Here is a 24,477-nt window from a genome sequence, read left to right on the forward strand (position 1 = left end):
TCACATACACCTGCTATACACACCTATATTGTTGTTAGCTAGATAGAGATTGTATTTTAGTTAGTAGCTTGTGTGTTACATAGAGACAGCTGCTGCTGCAGGCAAGCTTACACAGCTTTAGGCCTCAGGGCCTTGCCTGTGTGGGCAGCTGTCTTCCTGTCCTCTGTTAGTTTATTTCTCATCTATACCAGTGTTTGTGCTGTGTATTCTACCCTGTCTTGTCCTTTACTACTGAGTGATTATTGTATTTTGTAGTTATACTGTACTAGGGACACTCACTGTCACTGTTCATAGCTCCTGCGTGTGTGTGTGCGTGCACTGTCTGTAGTGTAACCAGTACACTCTATTCCCTTCTACTGAATCATCTGATTACTACTGAATCTGATTATTGTATTTTCTAGTTGTACTTACTGTACTAGGGACACTCAGTCACTGTTCATAGGCTAGCTCCTGCGTGTGTGTGTGTGTGCACTGTCTGTAGTGTACACACACTCTATTTCCTTCTACTGAATCTGATTACTACTGATTATTGTATTTTCTAGTTGTACTAGTGTACTAGGGGACACATTCACTGTTCACACTTACTGATTACTGATTATTGTATTTTGTATTTGTACTGTACTAGTAATCACTTAGCGATCTAATCACTTAGTGATTAGTGTCACCTCACCCACCAACCCACTCCATTAAAGTACCCCACTTTTTCACCCGCCCTTTTAAAAAACTTTTTTGTTTACGCCAAAAACATCTAAGATGTCTGGAAGTGGCAGCCAGCGCGGTTTGGGCAAGGGGAAGGGCAGCAAGGGAATCAGGAGGAGAGGGAGCAGCATTGTGGCAAGCCGCGCCACCATGCACAGTTCCGCAGCAGCAGCAGCTGCGTCAGTGGCTAACATTCCGCCTATAGCCACTGGCCGTGGACGCCTTGCAACTCACGCTGCAGAGACACAGCAGCAGCAGCATGTAGTACCTGCTCCTATTTTCCTCCAGCCGGGTCAGAAACGTCCCATTGAGGAAAAGGATGCAGCCACTGTGGTGCAACTGATGACGGAGGATGAGCAGCCCACCATCAGCTCTGCATCCGAGGCCTCCACCCTCACCACCACCACCACCCCTGTTCGCAGCCGCCGCCCAGCAGGGCCTGGGGAGGAGGCCAGTTCACCGTCAGTTGGCGACCTGTCATTCAGCAGTCTTTTGACCCCAGGCATCATGAGTGAATTGTCTGCTGTTGTTGGCGATTTTGAGGAGGAGATGCTGATGGGCACTTTGGGGGAGGAGGGATTGGACAGCAAGACTGTGGCGACAGTCAAGCAGCCCATCCATGCATCAGGAGAGGAGTTTGGGGGGTCATCCCAGCAGGACATGTTTCAGGAGGGGGAGGATGATGATGATGATGATGACAGAGTGACGGACAAAGACTGGGTGCCACCACCAGCACCTGGGGATGTCATCACCAGCAGCTCTGAGGAGGAGGAGGAGGATGCGCTTGTGGGCCTTGCAAGGAGGCGCATCATTGCAAGCATTGGCAGCAGTAGGCAGGTCCCACAGCCTGCTGGTGTCTCAGGCTCAGCAGCAGCAGCAGCATCTGCCAGTAACACCACCAGCCGCACCCAAGCACCCCCCAACCACCACAGGGAGAAAGGCAGCAGCGGCTCCAGTCCGTAGGGGGGTTTTTCACGTCACCAATCTGGCAATTTTTCACCATGCCCACAGTTCACAGCAAGTACGCCACTTGCAACCACTGTCAGCGGAAGTTGAGCACAGGTGCAGACCCCTTAAAGTTCAGCACCAGCTTTCTTATCAACCATCTTGCTGCTAAACATTACCACCAGCATGAGGAGTTCAAGAGGCTGAAGGCATCTGGTGCTGGCAGTGGCACCACACCCAGCACTGCACAGCCTTCAGCAGCAGCAGCAGCAACAGCAGCCACCCGCCCTTCTGCTCCTCCAGCACCACCAGCAGGAGTGCGCAAATGCACTGCTCCTCCCCCCTCTGCAACTCCTGCCGCCGACACTGAGGCCTGTTCTGGCAACCAGTCCTCAGTAGCCTCCTTTGCTTTCTCCGCTGATTCCCGTGCTAGCAAAAGGCGACGCCAGAGCCTTTTGAGCGAGTCCTTCCAGGGGGTGGTTAGGGCTCTGCCTCCCAGCAGCCGTCGCGTGCGGCAGCTGAACGGCTTGCTGGCACGGGCCATGTGCTCCCAACTCCTGCCGTACACGCTCGTGCAGGAGGGGAGCGACATGCGTGCGCTGCTTGCTTGTGCAGCCCCAGACTGGCAGCTCCCCAGCAGACACTTCTTCGCCCGCCAGGTCATGCCTGCACTGCACCGCTTTGTGATGGCCAATGTGGAGCAAGGGCTGGAGCACGCGGTTGGTGAAAGGGTCCACGTCACCATGGACTCCTGGAGCAGCCACTTCGGGACAGGCCACTACCTGTCCTTCACTGTCCACTGGGTCAGCTTGGTGAAAGGGGGTGAGGATGGGAGAGCAGCAGCGGGCACAGCAGCAGCAGCAACACAGTGGGTGGTGCCACCCCGCAGGGTCAGGGGAACTGCAGCAGGTTCCTCCGATCCTCTGCCATCCTCCGGCACACCTGGCCAACCCCCCCGCCTCAGCAGCAGCGTGAAGCCACGCCACTGCCAAGCTCTGCTGTAGTTGGTCAGCCTTGGGAAGACCAAACTGACGGCAACCCATGTGTTGGCCAAACTCCAGGAGCAGGAGAGGATTTGGCTGACCCCCAGAGGCCTCAGAGTCGGAGAGGTGGTGGCCGACAATGGGGCCAATCTGGTTGCCGCAATCGACATGGGGAAACCTGACCCACATCCCCTGTCTTGCCCACGTGCTGAACCTGGTGGTGCAGAAGTTCTTGCGCACCTACCAGGGGATGGGCGAACTGCTGGAAACGGCAAGAAATGTTGTGCGTCACTTCCGGCGCTCGCCTGCAGCCCCTGCGAGCCTGGAAGACGTGCAAAAGGAGCTGGAGCTGCCATGCCATCGGCTGATCCTTGACGTTCCAACTCGCTGGAACTCCACCCTGGCGATGTTGGAGCGTCTGGTTGAACAGAAGCACGCTGTCAACCAGTACCTTGCCCAGGCCACTGTGTCCGCCGCTCAGAAAAGGGACAAGACCAGCAACATCCCGTCCATCGTCCCCGATGACGACTGGGGGCACATGCAGCAGGTGTGCTTAGTGCTGGCTCCCTTTCTGCAGGCCACCAACATGGTGAGCAGGGACCATGCTATGGTGTGCGAGTGGGTGCCCCTGGTTTGTCTGCTGAACAGGGCCCTCGATGCTTTGCTGGAACAAGGAGCGGCAGCCTTGGCCCAGCAGGAGCGGCATGCAGCTGCACAGTCCACCTCTGAGGGGGAGGAGGAGGAGGACTTGGTGGAGGTCCCTGACCTTGCTGCTGATGAGGGGGATCAGCACAGTGCAGCTGAGTTGGTGCGAGGGTGGAGAGAGGATGAGGCGGCAGAGGAGGAGGATGAGGACAGCACTGCCGTCGATGTGCCAGCACACGTGGCCCGCCTCTTCCCAATGGCAGCGCACATGCTGACGTGCCTGCACAGGGACCCCAGGGTGATCCAGATTAAGCAGAGGGAGGACATCTGGATCAGCATGATGTTGGACCCGCGCCTCAAGGGGAAATTGAGCCAGTTCCTGCCTCCTGCAGGGGGAGACCCAGCGCAACAAATAAGGAGCTTGCAGCAGGCCCTTGTTGAGCGCTTGGAGGAAGCCTTCCCCCAGCCTTCCACCCCCACTGTCCAGCCAGCACAGAGGCAGCAGCAGGTGCCTGCATCCAGCAGCAAGCGCCCCACAGACCTGCTGTCTCTCAGCAACGAGCTCTACAGGACTGTAGAGGCTCCAGCAGTGACTAGAGAGGAGGTGCATGCAGCAGCATCCTCCTCCGGTCACAGCCAGCGCCTGACCCGCATGGTGGCTGACTACATGGGGTCCTACAGCGGGCTTGACAGCGATGCCCCTGTTGATCCCATGGAGTATTGGGTCAAGCGCCTGGAGATCTGGGGCGAGCTGGCGCAGTACGCCTTGGAAGTGCTGTCCTGCCCCCCTTCCAGCGTGCTGTCCGAGCGCTGCTTCAGTGCAGCTGGTGGCGTGGTCACCGAGAAACGCTCACGTCTGTCTCACAAGTCTGTGGACAGACTGACGTTTCTCAAGATGAACCAGGCGTGGGTGGAAGGCGAGTTCCTGGCCCCTGTTGTTGGCGAGAAGGGGACATGAACTGGCTGCCGGAACCATCGTTAATATGCCTTACGACCCTTTACCACCTCCTGGCTCCTGGCTCCTGCTCACTAAGCCAGCCTGGTTCAGTTTGACTATTACGTCGCCTGTAGCCACACATTTTACACCTACAGTGGGCTGCTGTGTACTGCCCTTCTGCTGTCTGTCTGTGTTTCCCACTGCCAGGGTACACAGATTTACCTTCTGCTGCCACTCTGCCACCAGCTATTACGTCCAACAATAGCTATCTGTTTAATTTGCCTTTAAAAAAAAAAAAAATAAACCAATAAAAAAAAAAAAAAGGTTTAATTTTTCTGAGGTGCCGGGGTTGAAAACTGTGTTGTCCCAGTTGTGTATTGGACACGATGTGGGCTGCACGACCGCTGTCTGGAACCTCCTGTTGTGTTTATTTACAGCCCTGGTATCACCGCTAGGTACCAGGGCTATTATGTCACGCTGCCTACCTGCTGCCACACTCACACTACTCCCAGGGCCGGATTTGTACCTTTTACCGCCCAAGGCCCACTGTCACCAGCCTCCCCCCCCGCCCCCCCCCCCCACACACACACAACATCTCAGCAGCCCCAAACTTAACCTTTCCGCCAAGGAAAAGGTCTTAACATGAACCTGACACAAAATACAAAAAATACCTTAACAGATCCTCTCGGCGCCCACTGTTCCTGCCCTGGTATCCTCTGAACATATTCAGGCCCCTCACTGCTGCCTGGGACCCTCATCTACCCTGTGGCTGCAACACTCCCATCTGTGTGCAACCATACTGGATCTGCACAAGCATGGTCCACACATGCCCAGTAGCTCAAAGCCTTTCGCGCATCTCTGTTTCCTCTGTGCTCAGGTGAGGCCTGGGGCACACTGAGCGGATTTAGATGCGATCCGCCGGCCGCATCCGCTTGCAAATCCGCTTGGCTAATGTATTTCAATGGGCTAGTGCACACCGGCGGTTTGAGGTTTTTAGCAAACCGCAAACGTGCCTCCTGCTGCACATTTGCTAAAAACCTCAAACCACCGGTGTGCACCACACATTGAAATACAATAGCCAAGCGTTTTCACTGCCTGATGCGGCCGGCGGATCGCATACAAAATCCGCTCGGTGTGCACCCGCCCAAATATCGGCTCTCTGCTCCCAAAACCGCAAGCGTTTTGCAGATCTGCTAGCGGTTTTGGTGTGCACTGGGCCTGACTTTGCGCTAATGGGAAAGTGAGGACCATATTCATGCGTGCCCTGTACAGTTGCACTTGCAGCCATGAAAAAAATAGGGTCCTGGGCAGCAATGAGGGGGCTGAATATGTTCTTGAACCCCAGTATAGGTAGCCAGATTCTGTCCACCCCCTTAGTATAGTTAAACAGGTGTGTGTCCCCTTTTTTAGTATAGGTAGCCAGATGCTTCCCCCCTCCCCCCACAGAATAGGTAGCCAGATGCCATGCTCTCACCCCCTTTTAGCATAGGTAGTCAGATTCTCTCCCCCCCCCCCTGTATAGCTAGCCAGCAGGCATGTCCCCCTCCCCCCCCCCCCTTAGTATAGGTAGTCAGATTCTCTCCCCTCCCCCAGTATAGCTAACCAGCAGGCATGTCGTCCCCCCCCCTTAGTATAGGTAGTGAGATTTCCCCCCCCCCCCAGTATAGCTAGCCAGCAGGCATGTCCCGTTAGTATAGGTAGTCAGATTATCTCCCCCTCCCCCCCCCCAGGTATATTTCCCTGGAGAGCGGCTGTCCGATGTTGTCCCCTGTCAACTGCCACCCCACTCCCCCCGCCACCAGAAACCAGTGTGGATGTCTTCTCACCCCTTCCTCCCCCCAAACCCCGAGAGAGAGCGAGAGCAGAGTACCTCTCCAGCCTCCTAGCGCAGCCGCCGAAGTTTCCGCTGTCAGCCGCCGTGCATCTCTCCCTCTCCTGCTGGCGACTCCGGTCATGTGACTCACCGATAACTTGCCAGCGAGCCACACATGTGAGAAACGCCAGCAGGAGAGGGAGAGATGCACGGCGGCGGCTGACAGAGGAAACTTCGGCGGCAGCGCTGGAAGTCTGGAGAGGTACGTACGTTACTCAGCTGCTCCCGCTCTCTCTAGGGATTTGGGGGGAAAGAAGACTTCCGCACAGGCTCCTGCTGGGGGCGGGGGGATTGTCGAAAGTTGGCAGCATCTGGCGGCAGCCGATCTCCCAAAGGATGGGGGGAAGGGGGTCTGGAGTGCGAAGCGCGGCTGAGCTGCGTGACCCTACTGCACGCACCTCAGGAAGCTTCTCCTACACGCATCCTGGAAGAGAGGCTTACTGTCTCCAAGCCATTGTAAAGGGGCTGGCGGGGGCGGCTGCTGATTTGCGGAGCGTTCTTCTGGTGACAAGTGCAGTCGGCCTGTCACCACCTGCCGCCCTTTAGATTCTCCTGGATTCTGGCGCCCTAGGAACAGGCCTCGGGGGGCCTTTCCCTAAATCCGGCCCTGACTACTCCTCTATTCCTCCTGCTGCTGCTGCTGCTGCTGCTGTCGGTCTGTGTTTCCCTCTGCCAGGGTACACAGATTTACCTTCTGCTGCCACTCTGCCACCAGCTATTACGTCCAACAATAGCTATCTGTTTAATTTGCCTTTAAAAAAAAAACAATAAAAAAAAAAAGGTTTAATTTTTCTGAGGTGCCCGGGTTGAAAACTGTGTTGTCCCAGTTGTGTATTGGACACGATGTGGGCTGCACGACCGCTGTCTGGGACCTCCTGTTGTGTATTTATGGGCTGGTGCCACCGCTAGGTACCACAGCCTATTATGTCTCGCTGCCTGCCTCATTGACTGCCTGCTGCCACACAATCATCCTCCTCCTGCTGCTGCTGCTGAATTTACCTCCTGCTGTCTGTGTGTTTCCACTGCCAGGGAGCACATACAATGGCGCTTCCACCATGTGCCACCAGCTATTTATTACGCTCAAAAATAGCTGCATTTCTGTAAAAAAAAAATATATATATACTTTTTAATACTTTGTGATATTATTTTTAGAGGTGTCCGGGTTGAAAACTGTGTTGTCCCAGTTGTGTATTGGACATGATGTGGGCTTCACGACCGCTGTCCAGAACCTCATGCTGTGTATTTACGGCCTGGAACCACCGCTAGGTACCACAGCCTATTATGTCTCGCTGCCTGCCTCATTGACTGCCTGCTGCCACACAATCATCCTCCTCCTGCTGCTGCTGCTGAATTTACCTCCTGCTGTCTGTGTGTTTCCACTGCCAGGGAGCACATACAATGGCGCTTCGACCATGCGCCACCAGCTATTTATTACGCTCACAAATAGCTGCATTTCTTTTTAAAAAAAAAAATATATATACTTTTTAATACTTTGTGATATTATTTTTTTTTTTTTTTTTTTAAACAAATTTTTTATTGGTTTTTCAGTTTAACAATCCTCCTTTGGAGTCCAAAAGCATTATTTTGACAGGCATTTACTTCGCTCTGAGAGCCACTAATAATCCGGTAGTCTATGAACTCTTGTAAGGAGAACTAACTCCTCCCCACCAACAAAAACCCCCCCCCCCCCCCTCCCCCTCCCCCCGTCACCGTCCTACAACTTAGAAGGTAGTATTATCAAGTGTTTATATAGATTTTGGTTAACCGACTTAATAGCATGGGGCTTTAGCGTTATAGCTATATTTTTAATTGACCCAGTTCTCCGAGTAGGTCTTTATTAGCGTACCATGTTGTGTACTGGTATGGTTTCATAATTTCTATAATCTCTGGTCTCTTAAAAGAGTGTGCGATAAAGCTCTTCCATGTCCTGAAGAAGCGTGAGATAAACTTCTCTTTGTGCATTAAAGTTTCAGTGTGGTCTAGATGGAATATGTGTAAAAGCTCTTGTTTCACGTCCCACACCGAGGGTAAACTTGGATAAATCCATTTATTATATATTACTTTGCGGGATGCTATTAAGACCATATGGGCCCAATGTGGAATTTGGCTAGAATCTTGTATTTGCCTCCTCTGTGAGGGGTCAGGTTGTGTGGCATTATTAAATAAGCATATTTGTGGGCTCAGGTTAACATCATACCTACAGATGGAGAAGATGTACTTTTGGACCTTATTCCAGAAGACTTTAATGGGTGGGCATTCCCAAAGACAGTGATACATAGAGGCATTTGGTAGAGCGCACTTGGGACAATGTGGCTGGTAATGAGGAGGTTTCTTCTTATACTTAATATTAAAAGCGTACTTGGCTCTGTGTATCATTTTGAAATGAGACTCTCGCCAAGCTTCGTCTATAATTAAAGAACGAAAGAGTTTGTTGCCTTCTAGGATGTTTGTGCTCAGATTTTCTATTGGTAAATCTTTGAGCCATGAAGAGAAATTGGCATGTACTTTCCCCTCTATATTTTTGGCGGCTATTTTTTGCTGTATTTCTGATAGAGATATTTTTGGTCTTTGAGGATTTAAAAAATGATCAAAATCGTTTAGGTTCATTACTCCAGCCATATCATCCACAAGCTTTGCTAGATAGGACTTTAGTTGTGCATAATATAAAAAATGTGTCTTAGGGATCCCATACATTGCTCTTAACTCCAGAAAGGTATACCATCTGTTTCTTTTAAAGTACCAAAGATTGCCTAGCTTGGAGATGCCCTTATTTTCCCACTCAAGAAAGCCTTTGTGTAATATACTGGGTGGGAATCCCGGATGTCCCCAAAGGGGCATATATTTTGAAATTTTGGTTGGTTGTTTAAATCCTATGCGTATGGCCTTCCAGGTTGCCCACGTATCCCTAACCATTCTGCTATGTTTGAGCCTCAGCGGGAGGTGTTTGTATGCCGTGTGCAGTACTGCCATTGGGGCCCAGGGTTCCATGAATGATTTTTCGAGTTCAAAGTTGGAATAGAAGCTTGTTTTACACTCCCAATCTCTGATGTGTCTAGATAGACATGCCAGGTTATATGTACGTATGTTGGGAAGATTTAGGCCCCCTTGATCTTTGGGTAGTTGTAGTTTAGTATACGCTATTCTGACTTTGCGGCCTCTCCAGAGAAATTTATTAAAGGCTTTTTCTATTAGTTTGATGTCTCTGTGTTTAAGAAGTAGTGGGATCGTTTGTAAGGGAAATAGCAGCTTACCAAAGCAGACTGATTTAATTATTATCCCTCTACCCATTAAGTTTAAAGGAAGGTTTTCCCATCGCTGTAGGAGTTGGGTGATTTCTTTAAATAGTGGTTTGTAGTTGAGATCATAAAGGGAGTGTGGGTCTCTTGATATTTTGATACCTAAGTATTTTACTTGCTGTTTAACAGGGATTGGAGTCGAGGTCAATAGTGTGGGAAGGTCCGTGTGAGTGGATAGATATAATAGTTCACTTTTGTCTAAATTTACCTTGAAGCCACTCCCTTTACCTATCTCACTTATGATATTGAGCGCTATGTTTAGTTCTTCGTGTGGCTTAGACATGAATAGGAGCATGTCGTCTGCAAAGATGGCTTGGGAGACTACTGAGTTGCCTATTGGGATACCAGTGATCTGATTTTGTAAGATGCGTAGCATGGGTTCGAGGGCTAGGTTAAAGAGCAAGGGGGATAAGGGGCATCCCTGTCGGGTGCCCTTCTGTAGTGATATCCTTTTTGATAGAAAGCCAGGAGTGTATACTTGAGCAGATGGGTCATCGTGAAGCGCGCTTATTAGATTTTGAAAAGGGCCAGTGATTTGCATCTGGTTTAATACCTGCCTCAGCCATGGCCAGCGAACATTATCGAACGCTTTTTCGGCATCCAGTAGTAGAATAGCAAATCTCTTTGCTGTGCTCGGGAAAGCTTTAACATAGTCCAGGACTGTAATGACTTTACGTATGTTCATAACCGCAGAACGGTTCTTGATAAAACCGGCTTGGGACTTACTAACTAGTTTATGCATAAGACCCGCCAGCCTATCTGCCATAATCTTGGTTAAAATTTTGATGTCTTGATTTATAAGAGATATTGGCCTATAGGCTGCCGGGTCTGTTTGATCTTTACCTTGCTTTGGAATTAGCTTGATATGAGCCATCTTGGCTGAGGCCGGCATTTTACCTTGTTTAAGCAGGTCATTGAACATGTTCTGTAAGGGGGGAGCTACTTCTGTCTTTAGCATTTTAAAAAATTCAGCTGAAAACCCGTCAGGTCCTGGTGCTTTGTAATTCTTTAGGTTTTTAATGGTGTTAATGATTTCCATTTGAGTTACTTCTGCGTTAAGGGTTAGTAGATCAGGTTCGGGTATTGTTGGTAGCTTTGCCTCTCTAATCAATATCTTATAATTTGTGGCCAATGTATCATTATTATCTTCACTGTATAATTGAGCGTAGTATCTTTGGAACCTTTCATTTATCTTTTGTGGGTCTGTTTGTTGAGTACCTGTTTCATCTAAGATTGAGAGAATGTTAGTGGGTGGTTTGGAGCCCTTAATGATATTGCTCAGCATTTTGCTCATTTTGTTCCCATATCTACGAAATCTAATTTCCTTGTAGGTTCCATTAAGTCTTTCCTTATTTTTGAGCCATTGATCAGCTTCCAATTTCTTTTTGATCCACTGAGTTTTGTTCTCTGGATTAGGCCGACTTTGAAATTTTGTCAATGCATCTCTGGCCCCCTTTATTGCCTTTAGGTATTTTTCGTTAGCTTCTCTTCGTTGGCCTGCCATATAAGCGATAATTCTCCCCCTTAACACTACTTTGGCTGTTTCCCAGTATAGTGCCGATTGTATTGTATGTTCTTTATTATTTTCATGAAAGTCTAACCACCATTGCTGTAGGAGGCCTGTAAAATGCTCATCTTGATATAGTTGGGACGGGAATCTCCAGATGATGTCTGAACCCCCTGGTACCGCCTCTTTCAAAACCAACGTTATTGGGCTATGATCCGATATGACCATATCCTTTATATCAGTGTTTACTAGTCTCTGCGAGATTTTGGTAGAAGTTAGAAACATGTCCAATCTGGTCCAGACATCATGTGGAGTGGAAAAAAAAGTGTAAGACCTATCAAAGGGATGTGTCAATCGCCAGGCATCTACTAACTGAGTGTCTTGTAGAAAGGAATTTAGTCTGTCTGATTTTTTTTGGTAGGCCGTGGTTAGTTTGTTTATTTTTGACCTGTCTTCCTTGATGTTCGCAACAGTATTGAAATCTCCCCCCATCAACCAGTTTGATGATATATCACTTGCAATGAGAGCAGTGATTTCTGTGAAAAATGTGTCATTGTCCTCATTAGGACCATAGACATTTAGGACATTGATAATCTCATTCCCTACTTGTATGCGGACTCTTATCCATCTGCCCCTAGTATCAGGTTTATAGTCTATCAGTGTACCTTTAAAATTTTTATGTATGAGCACCAAGACTCCAGCTTTCCTGTCACACGAGGATGAGCCCAGTACTTGTCCTACCCAGTGCTTTTTCATATATGCAAATTGAGTCTCTGTTAAATGTGTTTCTTGTAGTAATGCTATTTCGGTATTCAGTTTTTTAAGGTGGCGGAGCACCATATTTCTTTTGTGAGGAGAACGAAGTCCCTTCACATTCCAGCTACAAAAATTTAGCCCCATCTAGAGTGTGCTAGAGTACCCAGGTCAGTTGAGATAAGATTCCGCAATTTAATTGGTAAACACATGTTTAAATACATCAGGCATTTCCCGTAGGACGGTGACTTCCCCTTACATCTGCAAACAGTGCAGATGAAGCTCCCCCTTTTTCTGGACCTTAAATTATCATGGTTGTACTTTTTAAGGTATAATCTTAGCGATAAGTATCCTAAAATTATCAACATTAGGAACAGAAAAACAAAAATCAACATGTCTTCACTTCTTCCCCTATAGGGAGGGATAGAGCTAGAAAGAAAAAAAAATCAGTTAGAGTTCCAAATCCCGTTCGTTGCATCAGTTTCGTTGCATGAAAAGGGTTTTTCGTAGCCTATCAGGTTATATATTTCTATAACTTTAACAGTATAGTAGTATTGCAAATGATTAGCAGCGCCTTAGATATATAAAAAGAGATGGGTAGAACAAGGTTTATAGTGCATCTTTTAAGTATCTTCGTGTGTTGCCGCCTCTCCCGCCTGCGATGTCCCTTCAGGATTTGCAAGTGTTGTAAAATAATCCTCCGCTTCACGTGCCGTTTTGAAAGTGTGAGTCTCCCCATTATCATCGTGATATTATTTTTAGAGGTGTCCGGGTTGAAAACTGTGTTGTCCCAGTTGTGTATTGGACATGATGTGGGCTTCACGACCGCTGTCTGGAACCTCCTGTTGTGTATTTATGGGCTGGCACCACCGCTAGGTACCACAGCCTATTATGTCTCGCTGCCTGGCTTATTGACTGCCTGCTGCCACACAATCATCCTCCTCCTGCTGCTGCTGCTGAATTTACCTCTTGCTGTCTGTGTGTTTCCACTGCCAGGGAGCACATACAATGGCGCTTCCACCATGCGCCACCAGCTATTTATTACGCTCACAAATAGCTGCATTTCTTTAAAAAAAAATATAGAAGAGAAAGAAGTGAAGAAGAGAAGACGATATAGAAGAAGAAGAAGATATAGAAAAAGAAGAAGAAGAAGAAGGAGAAGAAGAAGAAGATATAGAAAAAGAAGGAGAAGAAGAAGAAATAGAAAAATAATAATAAGAAGAAGATATAGAAAAGGAAGAAGAAGAAGACGAAAAAGATATAGAAAAAGAAGATATAGAAAAAGAAGATATAGAAGAAGAAGATGAAGAAGAAGAAGATATAGAAGAAGAAGATGAAGAAGAAGATGAAGAAGAAGAAGATGAAGAAGAAGAAGAAGAAGAAGAAGAAGAAGATGAAGAAGAAGATGAAGAAGAAGATGAAGATGAAGAAGATGAAGATGAAGAAGAAGAAGAAGAAGAAGATGAAGAAGAAGAAGATGATGAAGAAGAAGAAGATGATGAAGAAGAAGAAGATGAAGATGAAGAAGAAGATGATGAAGAAGAAGAAGAAGAAGAAGAAGAAGAAGATATAGAAGAAGAAGAAGATGATGAAGAAGAAGAAGAAGAAGAAGATATAGAAGAAGAAGATATAGAAGATAAAGAAGAAGAAGAAGAAGAAGAAGAAGAAGAAGTATATACAGTACTGAACAGAATTTTGGACACAACTTCTCTTTCCACCTTTTTTATTTTTTTAAAGGAACATCCCCACATAATCACTTGCTGTTTTTACTTGGAAAAAAAGATGTTTCTTGCATCATTCACCCCCAAAACAAGTGTTGGAAGCTATTTAAGGCCAATTCGAATAGTCAGCTCGAATAATGAGCTCGAATACCGACTCGAATAGTGAGCTCGAATTCCGAGGTCGAATCGAATAGTAAAAAATATTCGACTCGAATATTCGACCGACCTCGAATAATTTACTATTCGAATTCGACCTAACTCGAATAATAAAAAGGGGTATCCGAGCATCCCTGTGTCCAACTGCCAAAAAACTGTGTAGGGAGCAGGGACGCTGGCTGACATCATTGTTTAAATCGTTTTTAGGGAATATCTTTATAAAGAATAAAAGCCTTGCTGAGAATCCCCTATGAAGAGATGGACTAGTCCAAAACCTGTCACTTCTGTCACATTTCTACTACCTACTGTAAGTGACAGCAACATAGGAGAAAAGTAATATATGACTCATTTTACTCTGGGAAAAAACGTACATCTTATTTGTATATGTTTGCACATATTTTAACGTTTACAATTTTTTTGCCATAGTGTCCGACATGTCTTTCATTTTTACATTACAGTATGTAAACATGAACGTTTCCTTATAAATTATTTATTATGACTTGCAGATAGCAGTTTGCAGATCTAACAGAAAACCCTGAAAGGCGGTTTATACTTTTTGCTGCTGGAAGATATACTTGAAGATAAACAGGAAACAGCCCTGTCTCCTGTCTATCAACAAAGTCACAAGATGGGCTCCTGTCTCATTTACTTTAGCCTTACAAAAGGCTGATAGGCATTACTAAATTTTCTTATTAGGATACCCAGAATCCTTTGTTAAATGTGTTTAATGGTCGTTCTGTTTATAGTGCTGTAACAGTTTATAGTGCTGTAACAGGAAAAAAAAATCTGTTTATCCGTATAAAAGTTGAGTGTGTTAGTGCTGAAAACCTGTCACAGTCAGTTATCCCTGATGACAAGTTAAGTCTGTTACCTATTCTGCAAATACATGAGATTTTAATAAATTGTTTTGGGGTCCACTGAATCTTATTTATGTCAAAGCAAAGCTGTTTAAGAGATAACCATGCAGATGTGCAGCTTTAAGTTTGGAGCTTAGTGCATTTCCCAGCCCAGGCTCTGCTGCTTATTACAGTTGAAAAGAGACAGTGATATTTTAAGAATCTTAGAACTACAGAAATGTAAGACTATATTTGGCTCGTTAAAATAATACACTTTTCCTTGGCATGTTAGGATTCTTTTTACTACCGCAGATGTGCTCATCCACAGCCGCTTGTGACCAGAAGAAGCCTATCCTACTCGTGCTGAGTCAAGCAGGTATAGAGGGAACCTGCACTGGATTGGTGGGCTGTTGGAGGACCCTCTGCGCCTTCTGGAGTCACCCCACTGAGGCCTTTATTCAACTCACGGGGCCAAATGCAATTCACCTTTTCTCCTGAGTTTTCTCCTAGGGGATAATTTTTCATCTTCGATTTATAATAACTTTTCAGCACTTTGCTATGGAATGGGTACCAAAAAGAAGGGGAAAAAGTACTGCAAAAATTAGTTTGAGTATTTGTACCCTTGCCAGTGGTTTAAAAGACAGTTTATTGACAAGTTATAAAAATATCACTTTGGAGAAAACTCAGGTGAAAAAGTGAATTGCATATGGCCCACGGTTTCTCCTAAGTTTTCTCCTAGGTGATCTTTTCACACTTTGGCCCATATGCAATTCCCTTTTTCACCTGAGTTTTCTCCTAGAAGATCATTTTTCAATGTCTTTTTAAAATAGATTTTCAGCATTTTGTAATCGAAAAAGTACCAAAGGGTAGGTGAAAAAGTACTATCAAAATTATTTTGAGTATTTTCTAGCTTGCTGGTGGCTTTAAATGCATTTTATTGAAAAGTTTAAAAATATCACCTAGGAGAAAACTCTGGAGAAAAAGTTAATTGCATATGGCCCTGGATCAATAAAATGCTTTATAAGCCACCAGTAAGCAAGAAAACACTCAGAACAATGTTTACAGTACCTTTTTACCTACTCTATGCTTGTTTTTCAAATGCTAAAAAAAGTTATTTTAAACAGAACAAGATGAAAAATTATCTCCTAGGAGAAAACGTAGGAGAAAACATTAATTGAATACGGGCATTTTATAAGTCACTTCAAGTGTCAATTAAAAATCTATAGTTACGTTTTATTTCCACACACACACATTTGTAATTTAAATTCTTGGCTCCAGCAAGACAACTGATGACCAACTAGCGAGATAACCTCAGCAGTAAGGAGAATTGGCCAGCCAGGTACAATTTTCCCTTTACAGTAGAGTGTATCATAGAGGCAACCAGGAATACTTAAGGGGAACCTGAAGTGAGATGGATATGGAGGCTGACATTTTGTTTCCTTTTACACAATACCAGTTGCCTTGCAGTCCTGCTGAACTCTTTGGCTGCAGTACTGTCTGAATCGCATACCTGTAACAAGCATGCAGCTAATCCAGACTGACTTCAGTCAGATCACCTGATCTGCATGCTTGTTCAGGGTCTATGGCAACAAGTATTAGAGGCAGAGGATCAGCAGGACAGCCAGGAGAAGCATATTGTTTAAAACTAAATAAATATGTCAGCCTCCATAATTATGTCCCTCTCACTTCAGGTTCCCTGTAAGATCTACCTTTAGTAAGTTGGGGGTGGAAAGTAAAATTTTATCTTTAGTAAATTTAAGGCATTCAGGGAAAAGTTACATTTAGCCACAAACGTTCACAGCAGATGATAATTTTCATCATATAGATTATACTCTTACCAAAAAGCATCCCAATGGTCAGTTTGGCCCTTGGTTCAATAAGTTGGAAAATATTTTTATTATATAGAAAATGAGCCAGGATAACATAATCAATGTGATACTTTACTAGATTATGACAAAAACCTTCCCAAATTTCATAATTAACGGCCAATCTCATATATATATCTTAGAAATTGAAGTATTACCTGAGAATGAAGCGTTCCACACTGGCGTTTGGTTGCACATACAGCAAGATGCTAAGAATCTCTCCAGGTCTCAAAGGTCGGTCCGGTATCCTTATGAAGAAATTTGTATCCAAATGCTGTTCATGCACCTGATCCACCTGTACTGGCTGATATAGGCTCACACTTCCAATACGCAAAAGTGGATGTTGAGTGGGCGCTTCCCCTCCTCTCCTTGAGCCCATTTCACTTTGGCAATTCCCACTTAAGTCTGGTGCATGTAAAGTGTAAAACAATTCTATTTGTTGATTCTCTCCATTAAGGTCTGCTCCATCAGGTGAGGGTTTCCGCCTCCCCAAGGGTGCAGCCGGTAACCCAAACCAGCTTTGAGGGAGTTCAGCCTGAGCAAGACATGTAGCAAGACTTCCCCGTAACCGACAAGAACTCTTGAGCTCCCGCATTTCCCGGAAAATGTGCAATCGAACACAGGGTAGACGTTCAGTGACACCAAAATCATCCCAGTCCCGACCAGCTACATAAAAGAGCACCTGTACAACAGGTTGAGTGGCAGGTACCCTTGTACGAATAATGTAGGCTCTCATTTTCCAGTTTACAGTTAATCTGTCAGGTACCTCTAAGATACTAGATGGCTGAAGAAGTTCCTTTGGCAAAACCTGTCCAGAAGCAAAAGGTCCTAGTGTAACATTCAGAATTGGTAAATCCTTTGTTTGAAACACTACAAAAGGCTCAGATCGTTGTAAAAGGGGCATGCTTGAATTCCATGTTGGAAGAGGTCCATCTTCTCTTAAAAAGAAGGCCAAGCGGGTGTTGGACAGGCGATAACTGACTGGTAATATGGCAGATGGAGGAGGTGGAAGGGCTGTCGGATGGATTGTAGGCAGCACTTTACAGGATGCTGAAAAAGAAAAACTAAATGTCAGGATGCAGGTAGTTAAAAGAGAAGTATAAAAAAGGAAAAAGTAAAGCTTAAAATGAACCCGAAGCTGGAAATAAAGTGATGAGAAATTATATTTATCCTCTTACTCCTAAAAATGATTTTTTTTTAGGTATTCCATGGTTTTCTTTTATATTTAAACATATACCAAGTACGGTAGGTTGAATGTTTTACTGTCTCTAATCAGTGGCAGCCTGAGTGTCTCAGAGTTAGAAAAAGGTTAGAAAGAGCATTTTAATCTCTCCCTGCCCTCAGAAGTTGTATTCTGCCAGAAAAACCTTTACGGCTGTAATGTGCTTATCAGTGATTACTATATTCCTGACAAGGTACCGAGAAGACAGAAGCTGTCACTGTCTTATGTACAGCGCCCTGTCTCCAACCTCTCTACCTCTCCCCAAGTGCTCTGTACTGTAGTGATGCTGGAGGAGTCTGCAGAGCCAGTTCTGCTCCATCAGACATGGACAGTGTAAGCATAATAAGCTGAGGCTGGGAGCACACTCATCTGTCGGTTTTCTGTAACTGTTTTTTGCACACCATGGGGTTGATTCACTAAATCGTGCTAACTCATAGCACGGCCGCGCTATCCTAATGCGCGTTTTATAACGCGTGTAACGTTTTTTGCGCACAAACGCTAATTTTCACATGCAAACTCGAATTTTCACACACAAAAGCAGCATTCGCGTTTGCACATGAAAATTCGCGTTTGGGCCTGAAAACCATTACGCGCTTTATAACGCGCGCAAAACGCTAGCGCAGCCGTGCTATGAGTTAGCACGGTGTTGTGAATCAAACCCCATGCAGGGCTGGCCTTAGGTCTCACAGCGCCCTGAGCGAAACCTGATTTTTGTGCCCCCCCCCTCTTCATCTTTTTCCCGCGTGCATATACACGCACGCACGTATACACACACACACAGGCCCATATGCAATTCACCTTTTCTCCTGAGATATCTCCTAGAACAGTGGTTCCCAACCTTTTTGATGTCGTGACACATCATGCCAAATGCTCAGATCTCCGTGACACGTGACGTATGTATAATATAAAAATACTATTAATAACCATGAATGGATGGAAAGAGTGCATTATCATGAATACACTTAAAAATGAAGGCTAGAACCTTTCAGGAATATTAATAAAAACAATCAGTGGGACAGTTAGCCACCTCCTCCCTCATTTAGAATTATAGCACAGCACTGACAATTTGCACCACGCATTATAGCTGCAGTGCGCTCCCCCCCCCCCCTCCAAAATGCCCTCAGACTCAGTATAGATAGGTAGCCAGGTATAGGTGCCCTCGGTATAGGATCTCATGTATAGGTGCCCTCAATATAGGTTGCCAAGAATAGGTGCCCCCAGTATAGGAAGTCAGTTGAAGGTCTCCATCCTCCCCATAGGTAGCCAAGTGTAGGTGCCTCCAGTATAGGTAGCCAGGAGTAGATGCCCTCCCTCAGTATAGGTAGCCAGCTATAGGTGTCCTAGTATAGGAAGTCAGGTGTTGAAGCCCTCAGTATAGGTAGCCAGCTATAGGGGTCTCCAGTATAAGAAGTCAGGTGTTGGAGCCCTCAGTATAGGTAGCCAGCTATAGGTGTCCCCAGTATAGAAAGACAGGTGTTGGAGCCCTCAGTATAGGCAACCAGCTATAGGCGCCCCCTTGGAAGCTGACGCCCTGTGTGACCGCTCCGGTCGCTCATATCAAAGGCCGGCTATGACCCCATGTGTGTCTGTATGTGTGAAAACATGCATGTTTTATCACAAAAGCTAATGTAATTGATAGAGAAAATGTGTACAGTGCTTCACTGCTGTCTGTTTTTATCTGCATGGGGAAAAACAAATTCAAGTGTGCACTAGCCAACTGAAAAATATTGGTTCACCGTTTCCCTGTGCAGAAAGCGAGGGGGGGGGGGGTCCATTCAAAGTTTCACAGGGGGGCCCAGTGATTTCTAGTTACGCCCCTGCACATGTTACACAACTCTTGTGTTATACAGGTGATCTGAGTGAACACCAACAAATGGGTGTTATAGACTGAACAGAGGCGCCAAAAGGATAAAAACAATGTTTAAACATTGCTTAGGAGGCAGTGGTGGACTTACCTCCCTCAAGCAGACACAGGGAAGCTGTGCAATTCAACATAGAATTTTTTTTAATGGTATACTCCAAAGGGTTTAGTACAACGCGTTTCGCAGGTCTACACCCGCTTCATCAGGCAGTATAAAGTAGGAGCACACAGCAACGTAATGTCAGAGTAACACCTGGCGCCTTTGTTACTCTGACATTACGTTACTGTGTGCTCCTACTTTATACTGCCTGATGAAGCGGGTGTAGACCTGCGAAACGCGTTGTACTAAACCCTTTGGAGTATACCATTAAAAAAATTTCTATGTTGAATTGCACAGCTTCCCTGTGTCTGCTTGAGGGAAATAAGTCCACCACTGCCTCCTAAGCAATTTTTAAACGTTTTAAACATTGTTTTCATCCTTTTGGCGCCTCTGTTCAGTCTATAACGCATTATATATCCACCTTTGGTGGAGGGGGATACCCCTTTATTTCATGTCTACAGAGAGCGACTTCTTAATCCTGAGTGGGGACAGGTCAATCTCCTCACCTGCTTATACAGTGGTTGCCTGGAGGTAACCCGTGCTTGTGAGTATACAATTTACTCCTTTCTCAAACATACCAATTACCTTGACATACTACACCATATTGGGCTCTCGGTTCTCCTTTCTTTATAAACAAATGGGTGTGTCTGTCTGATTTACGAAATACAAATGTTGGGGATGCCACACAGCAAATGGTGACCTGTTTCCCTAACTGCAAGCAAGCATGTTTTGAATCATGGGCAAGTTTGGGAGATCATAGCTGGCTGCAGACTTCAACAGAAATGAACAGTAAAGTACCACAGCCATCTTGGACGCCTCCTACCTCATTTTATCTGCTTATTAAAGTACAAGGTGACTTCCATGTCAAGAACGCCATTTTTCATGGAATCTTAAATACCCTTTAAATGCTGAAACCATTTATTGCTGATTGTTAATGCTAAAAAGTGCTCTACGTGAGGCTGATTATCAAGAAACTATATAAAGAAAGATGTACAAGCGTATATATATATATATATATATATATATATATATATATATATATATATATATATATATATATATTACAATACATATCACATATATCACATGCTGAACAAAGCTATTTGGTGTGATTGCACTGAACTGCAAGGATGGAGAAATAAGGATGAAATAAGGGCACGCTGAGAAAATCGCTAAAAGCATCTCTACAAACTGCTGGTAATGTTCAGAACTGTGATCACTTGGTACTCAGAGCTCTGATAGTTTCTTTAACAGTCAGGTTCTGAATTCTAGCATGGGAAGATTTTCACAATGTGCAGAGGGAGGTAAAGCTGAGAGCTTGTGCCACCGCTCCTAATGGGGGTTAGGAAAGCATATTTGGCTGCTTAGTATTCACACCCAGGCTCTCCGCTGACTGCAGACTCACTACACATCTAGAACTTGGCCAGCGCTCATCAGGGAGATGGGTGTTTGCCAGGCGTATGGAGGACAGAGTTGATTTCTTAACCCATTTATGAAACAAACAGACCAATCTAATCCCTGTCTGTAAAGACATGAATGGAGCCCCGATAGGATTGCGGTTACACTGCAAGCATTAATAGCACATATCATTCTCCTTAACATAACTGAAGAGATACATTCCTCCACAGGCAATGAACTCTCTCTATCTAGAGATCTGCAAAGTCACAGTGCAGAACAGGCACACACGGGTCTGAAGCATTTTACCTACTTCACTGTTGTCTGCTCATTCTCTGCCTGTTGTCCAGTTACAGTTAGCAAATCTAAGCCAGTCCAAGAACACACCCTTTCAGCATATAAGAGCACATAAAAGTATGATCGTGTATGAGCATAGAACAATGTAAACAGCAATGCAAACCAGTAGTTGGGAAGCATGCAGGTTAAGTTCTTATTTAAACAGAATCCTAAGTGAAATTAAACTTACGGTATGATACAATGAATTGCATGTGTAGTACAGCTCAGAAATAGAACATTAGTAGCACAGAAACCAGTCTCATATTGTTTCCAGTACAGGAAGAGTTAAGACACTTCACTTGTTATCTATGTAAAATAGCTACTCTGAGCTCTCCGACCAGTTTAGTCAGCTACAGTGCTGTTTTCTGAGGCACTTTATACTTTAAATAAACAGTGACAGGCAGCTTCAGATAAGATTGTTACTGCAGGGAAGTTTAAAGGGTTATTAGCCCTGCTCTGTTTCATAATTTAAAATACAGTGAAAATATGATTGAATGAAGCAATGCTATGAAAAAAACCTATATACTTGAAAAGAACAACAGGAGACTCTTTTCTTTGCTACCAATGTTCTATGAATTAATTATCAGTGTTACACATATAATTATATCATATATATTTTTTTCACTTCAGTATCACTTTAAGGCCACTTTCTGAGCATGTTGAGAATATTAAAGTCTTTTTTACCATTAAAGGCTTAAAAGCCACTTTGATTTACATACTTGTTTCTGCAATTTTAAATATAGAAAATCTCCACAGCACAGATTCACAGGCGCCAACATCTTCCTCATTGACATATATGTTCCTTCTTGCTCTTCCTTTTCTACAGATAGTCATAACCATGGCAGATATTGTGGTCCTTATATGGCCCATGGAGATGGGGAGGGGCAACTGATGATTTGCTTGTTTGCATCAACAGGAGGACGCTATTAATCAGTAGGCAGTCATAGGGCCACAGTGTTTAATAGACATATTAAACTTCTGTAAAAGCACTATAATAACTAAGCAGTTCTTACTACTGCACAGAGAATCCACAGACTGAAGCAACACAAATAGCAGGGATGTTTGCCATGTGTTTGGTTAGCACCCACAAATGCCAGATGTTTCTTAGATGGCGACACAGGGCCTTAAAATTTGAAAACAATGAAAAATGCATAACTAGTGCATTTAGTTTACAGTTTACGCATTCTAACATCATGAAAATCATCATTGCCAAGCAGTGTTACAGAAACATTACCTCAGGGCTGTGTCTTTGGTCCACTACTCTCTACCTATATGCCTAGTCTTAGGAAATGTATACATTCATCCAGATTTCAATACCACTAATATGTACAGTGGGATGCAAAAGTTTGGGCAACCTTGTTAATCGTCATGATTTTCCTGTATAAATCGTTGGTTGTTACGAAAAAAAATGTCAGTTAAATATATCATATAGGAGATACACACATTGATATTTGAGAAGTAAAATGAAGTTTATTGGATTTACAGAAAGTGCACAATAAGTGTTTGAATAAAATTAGGCAGGTGCATAAATTTGGGCACTGTTGTCATTTTATTGATTCCAAAACCTTTAGAACTAATTATTGGAACTCAAATTGGCTTGGTAAGCTCAGTGACCCCTGACCTACATACACAGGTGAATCCAATTATGAGAAAGTGTATTTACGGGTGTCAATTGTAAGGTTCCCTCTTCTTTTAATTTTCTCTGAAGAGTAGCAAGATGGGGTCTCAAAACAACTCTCAAATAACCTGAAGACAAAGATTGTCCACAATCATGGTTTAGGGGAAGGATACAGAACGCTGTCTCAGAGATTTCAGCTGTCTGTTTCCACAGTTAGGAACATAATGAGGAAAAGGAAGACCACAGGCTCAGTTCAAGTTAAGGCTTGTAGTGGCAGACCAAGAAAAATCTCGGATAAACAGACGCAACGAATGGTGAGAACAGTCAGAGTCAACCCACAAACCAGCACCAAAAACCTACAACATCATCTTGCTGCAGATGGAGTCAATGTGCATCGTTCAACCAATCGGCACACTTTGCACAAAAGGAGATGCTGTATGCGAGAGTGATGCAGAGGAAGCCTTTTCTCCGCCCACAGCACAAATAGAGCGGCTTGGGGTTTGCTAAAGCACATTTGGACAAGCCAGCTTCATTTTGGAAGAAGGTCCTGTCGACTGATGAAACTAAAATTGAGTTATTTGGGCATAACAAGGGTCTTTATGCATGGAGGAAAAACAAAACAGCATTCCAAGAAAAACACCTGCTACCTACTGTAAAATATAGTGGCGGTTCTGTCATGCTGTGGGGCTGTGTGGCCAGTGCAGGGACCGGGAATCTTGTCAAAGTTGAGGGACGCATGGATTCCACTCAGTATCAGCAGATTCTGGAGACCAATGTCCAGGAATCAGTGGCAAAGCTGAAGCTGCGCCGGGGCAGGATCTTTCAACAAGACAACAACCATAAACACTGCTCAAAACCATTCATGCAGAGGACCAAGTACAACATTCTGGAATGGCCATCTCAGTCCCCAGACCTGAATATAATTGAAAATCTGTGGTGTAAGTTAAAGTGAGCTGTCCATGCTCGGAAGCCATCAAACCTGAATGAACTAGAGATGTTTTGTAAAGAGGAATGGTCCAAAATACCTTCAAGCAGAATCTAGACTCCCATTGGAACCTACAGTAAGCGTTTAAAGGCTGTAATTTCTGCAAAAGAAGGATCTACTAAATATTGATTTCATTTCTTTTTTGCGGTGCCCAAATTTATGCACCTGCCTATATTTATTTAAACAATTATTGCACACTTTCTGTAAATCCAATAAACTTCATTTCACTTCTCAAATATCACTGTGTGTGTCTCCTATATGATATATTTAACTGACATTTTTTATCATAACAACCAACGATTTATACAGGAAAATCATGACGGTTAACAAGGTTGCCCAAACTTTCGCATCCCACTGTAGGTAATTCATAGCTCTGTCATTTCCAGACTTTACCACCTTTGTAACCCAAGCCTGTTGCTGCCATTCTACTGTATTATTATTATTTATGACATCTGACATCTTCAGCAGCGCTTTTACAGAGTATATAATTTATGTATAATTTCTGCATGTGAATGCACTGGCCAAACAAGCTTGCACTAGAAGGAATGTGCCTTGGCACCTGCTTAAAGGAAAGATGCAGGGTAATTAAAAAACAAAAATCTATTTACTCGGGCTCCCTCCAGCCCCTGGCAGCCGTCCCGTGCCCTCGCCACTGCTCCGCTCTGAGCCGGTGGTCCGGGGGTCCCCTCTAGTGCAGATGCCGATGGGCATCTACTGCACCTGAGCGAGAGCCGCTCGCTGTTG

General features: G+C 44.8%; 1 protein-coding gene and 1 pseudogene across 1 annotated transcript in view; one reads left to right on the forward strand and one right to left on the reverse strand.

The window, feature by feature from the left end:
• The window catches only part of TMEM132E (transmembrane protein 132E), a 649,576-nt gene that overhangs the window by 153,847 nt on the left and 471,252 nt on the right, over positions 1–24,477 (reverse strand). The window contains exon 2 of the mRNA XM_068268597.1: positions 16,375–17,266. Within this exon, the coding sequence (XP_068124698.1) occupies positions 16,375–17,266 (892 nt within the window). The remainder of the gene's footprint in view (positions 1–16,374; positions 17,267–24,477) is intronic.
• Positions 12,717–13,301, forward strand: LOC137546304 (uncharacterized; annotated as a pseudogene).

The sequence above is a fragment of the Hyperolius riggenbachi genome, chromosome 2, assembly GCF_040937935.1.
Source record: "Hyperolius riggenbachi isolate aHypRig1 chromosome 2, aHypRig1.pri, whole genome shotgun sequence".
NCBI classification, from domain to species: Eukaryota; Metazoa; Chordata; class Amphibia; order Anura; family Hyperoliidae; genus Hyperolius; species Hyperolius riggenbachi.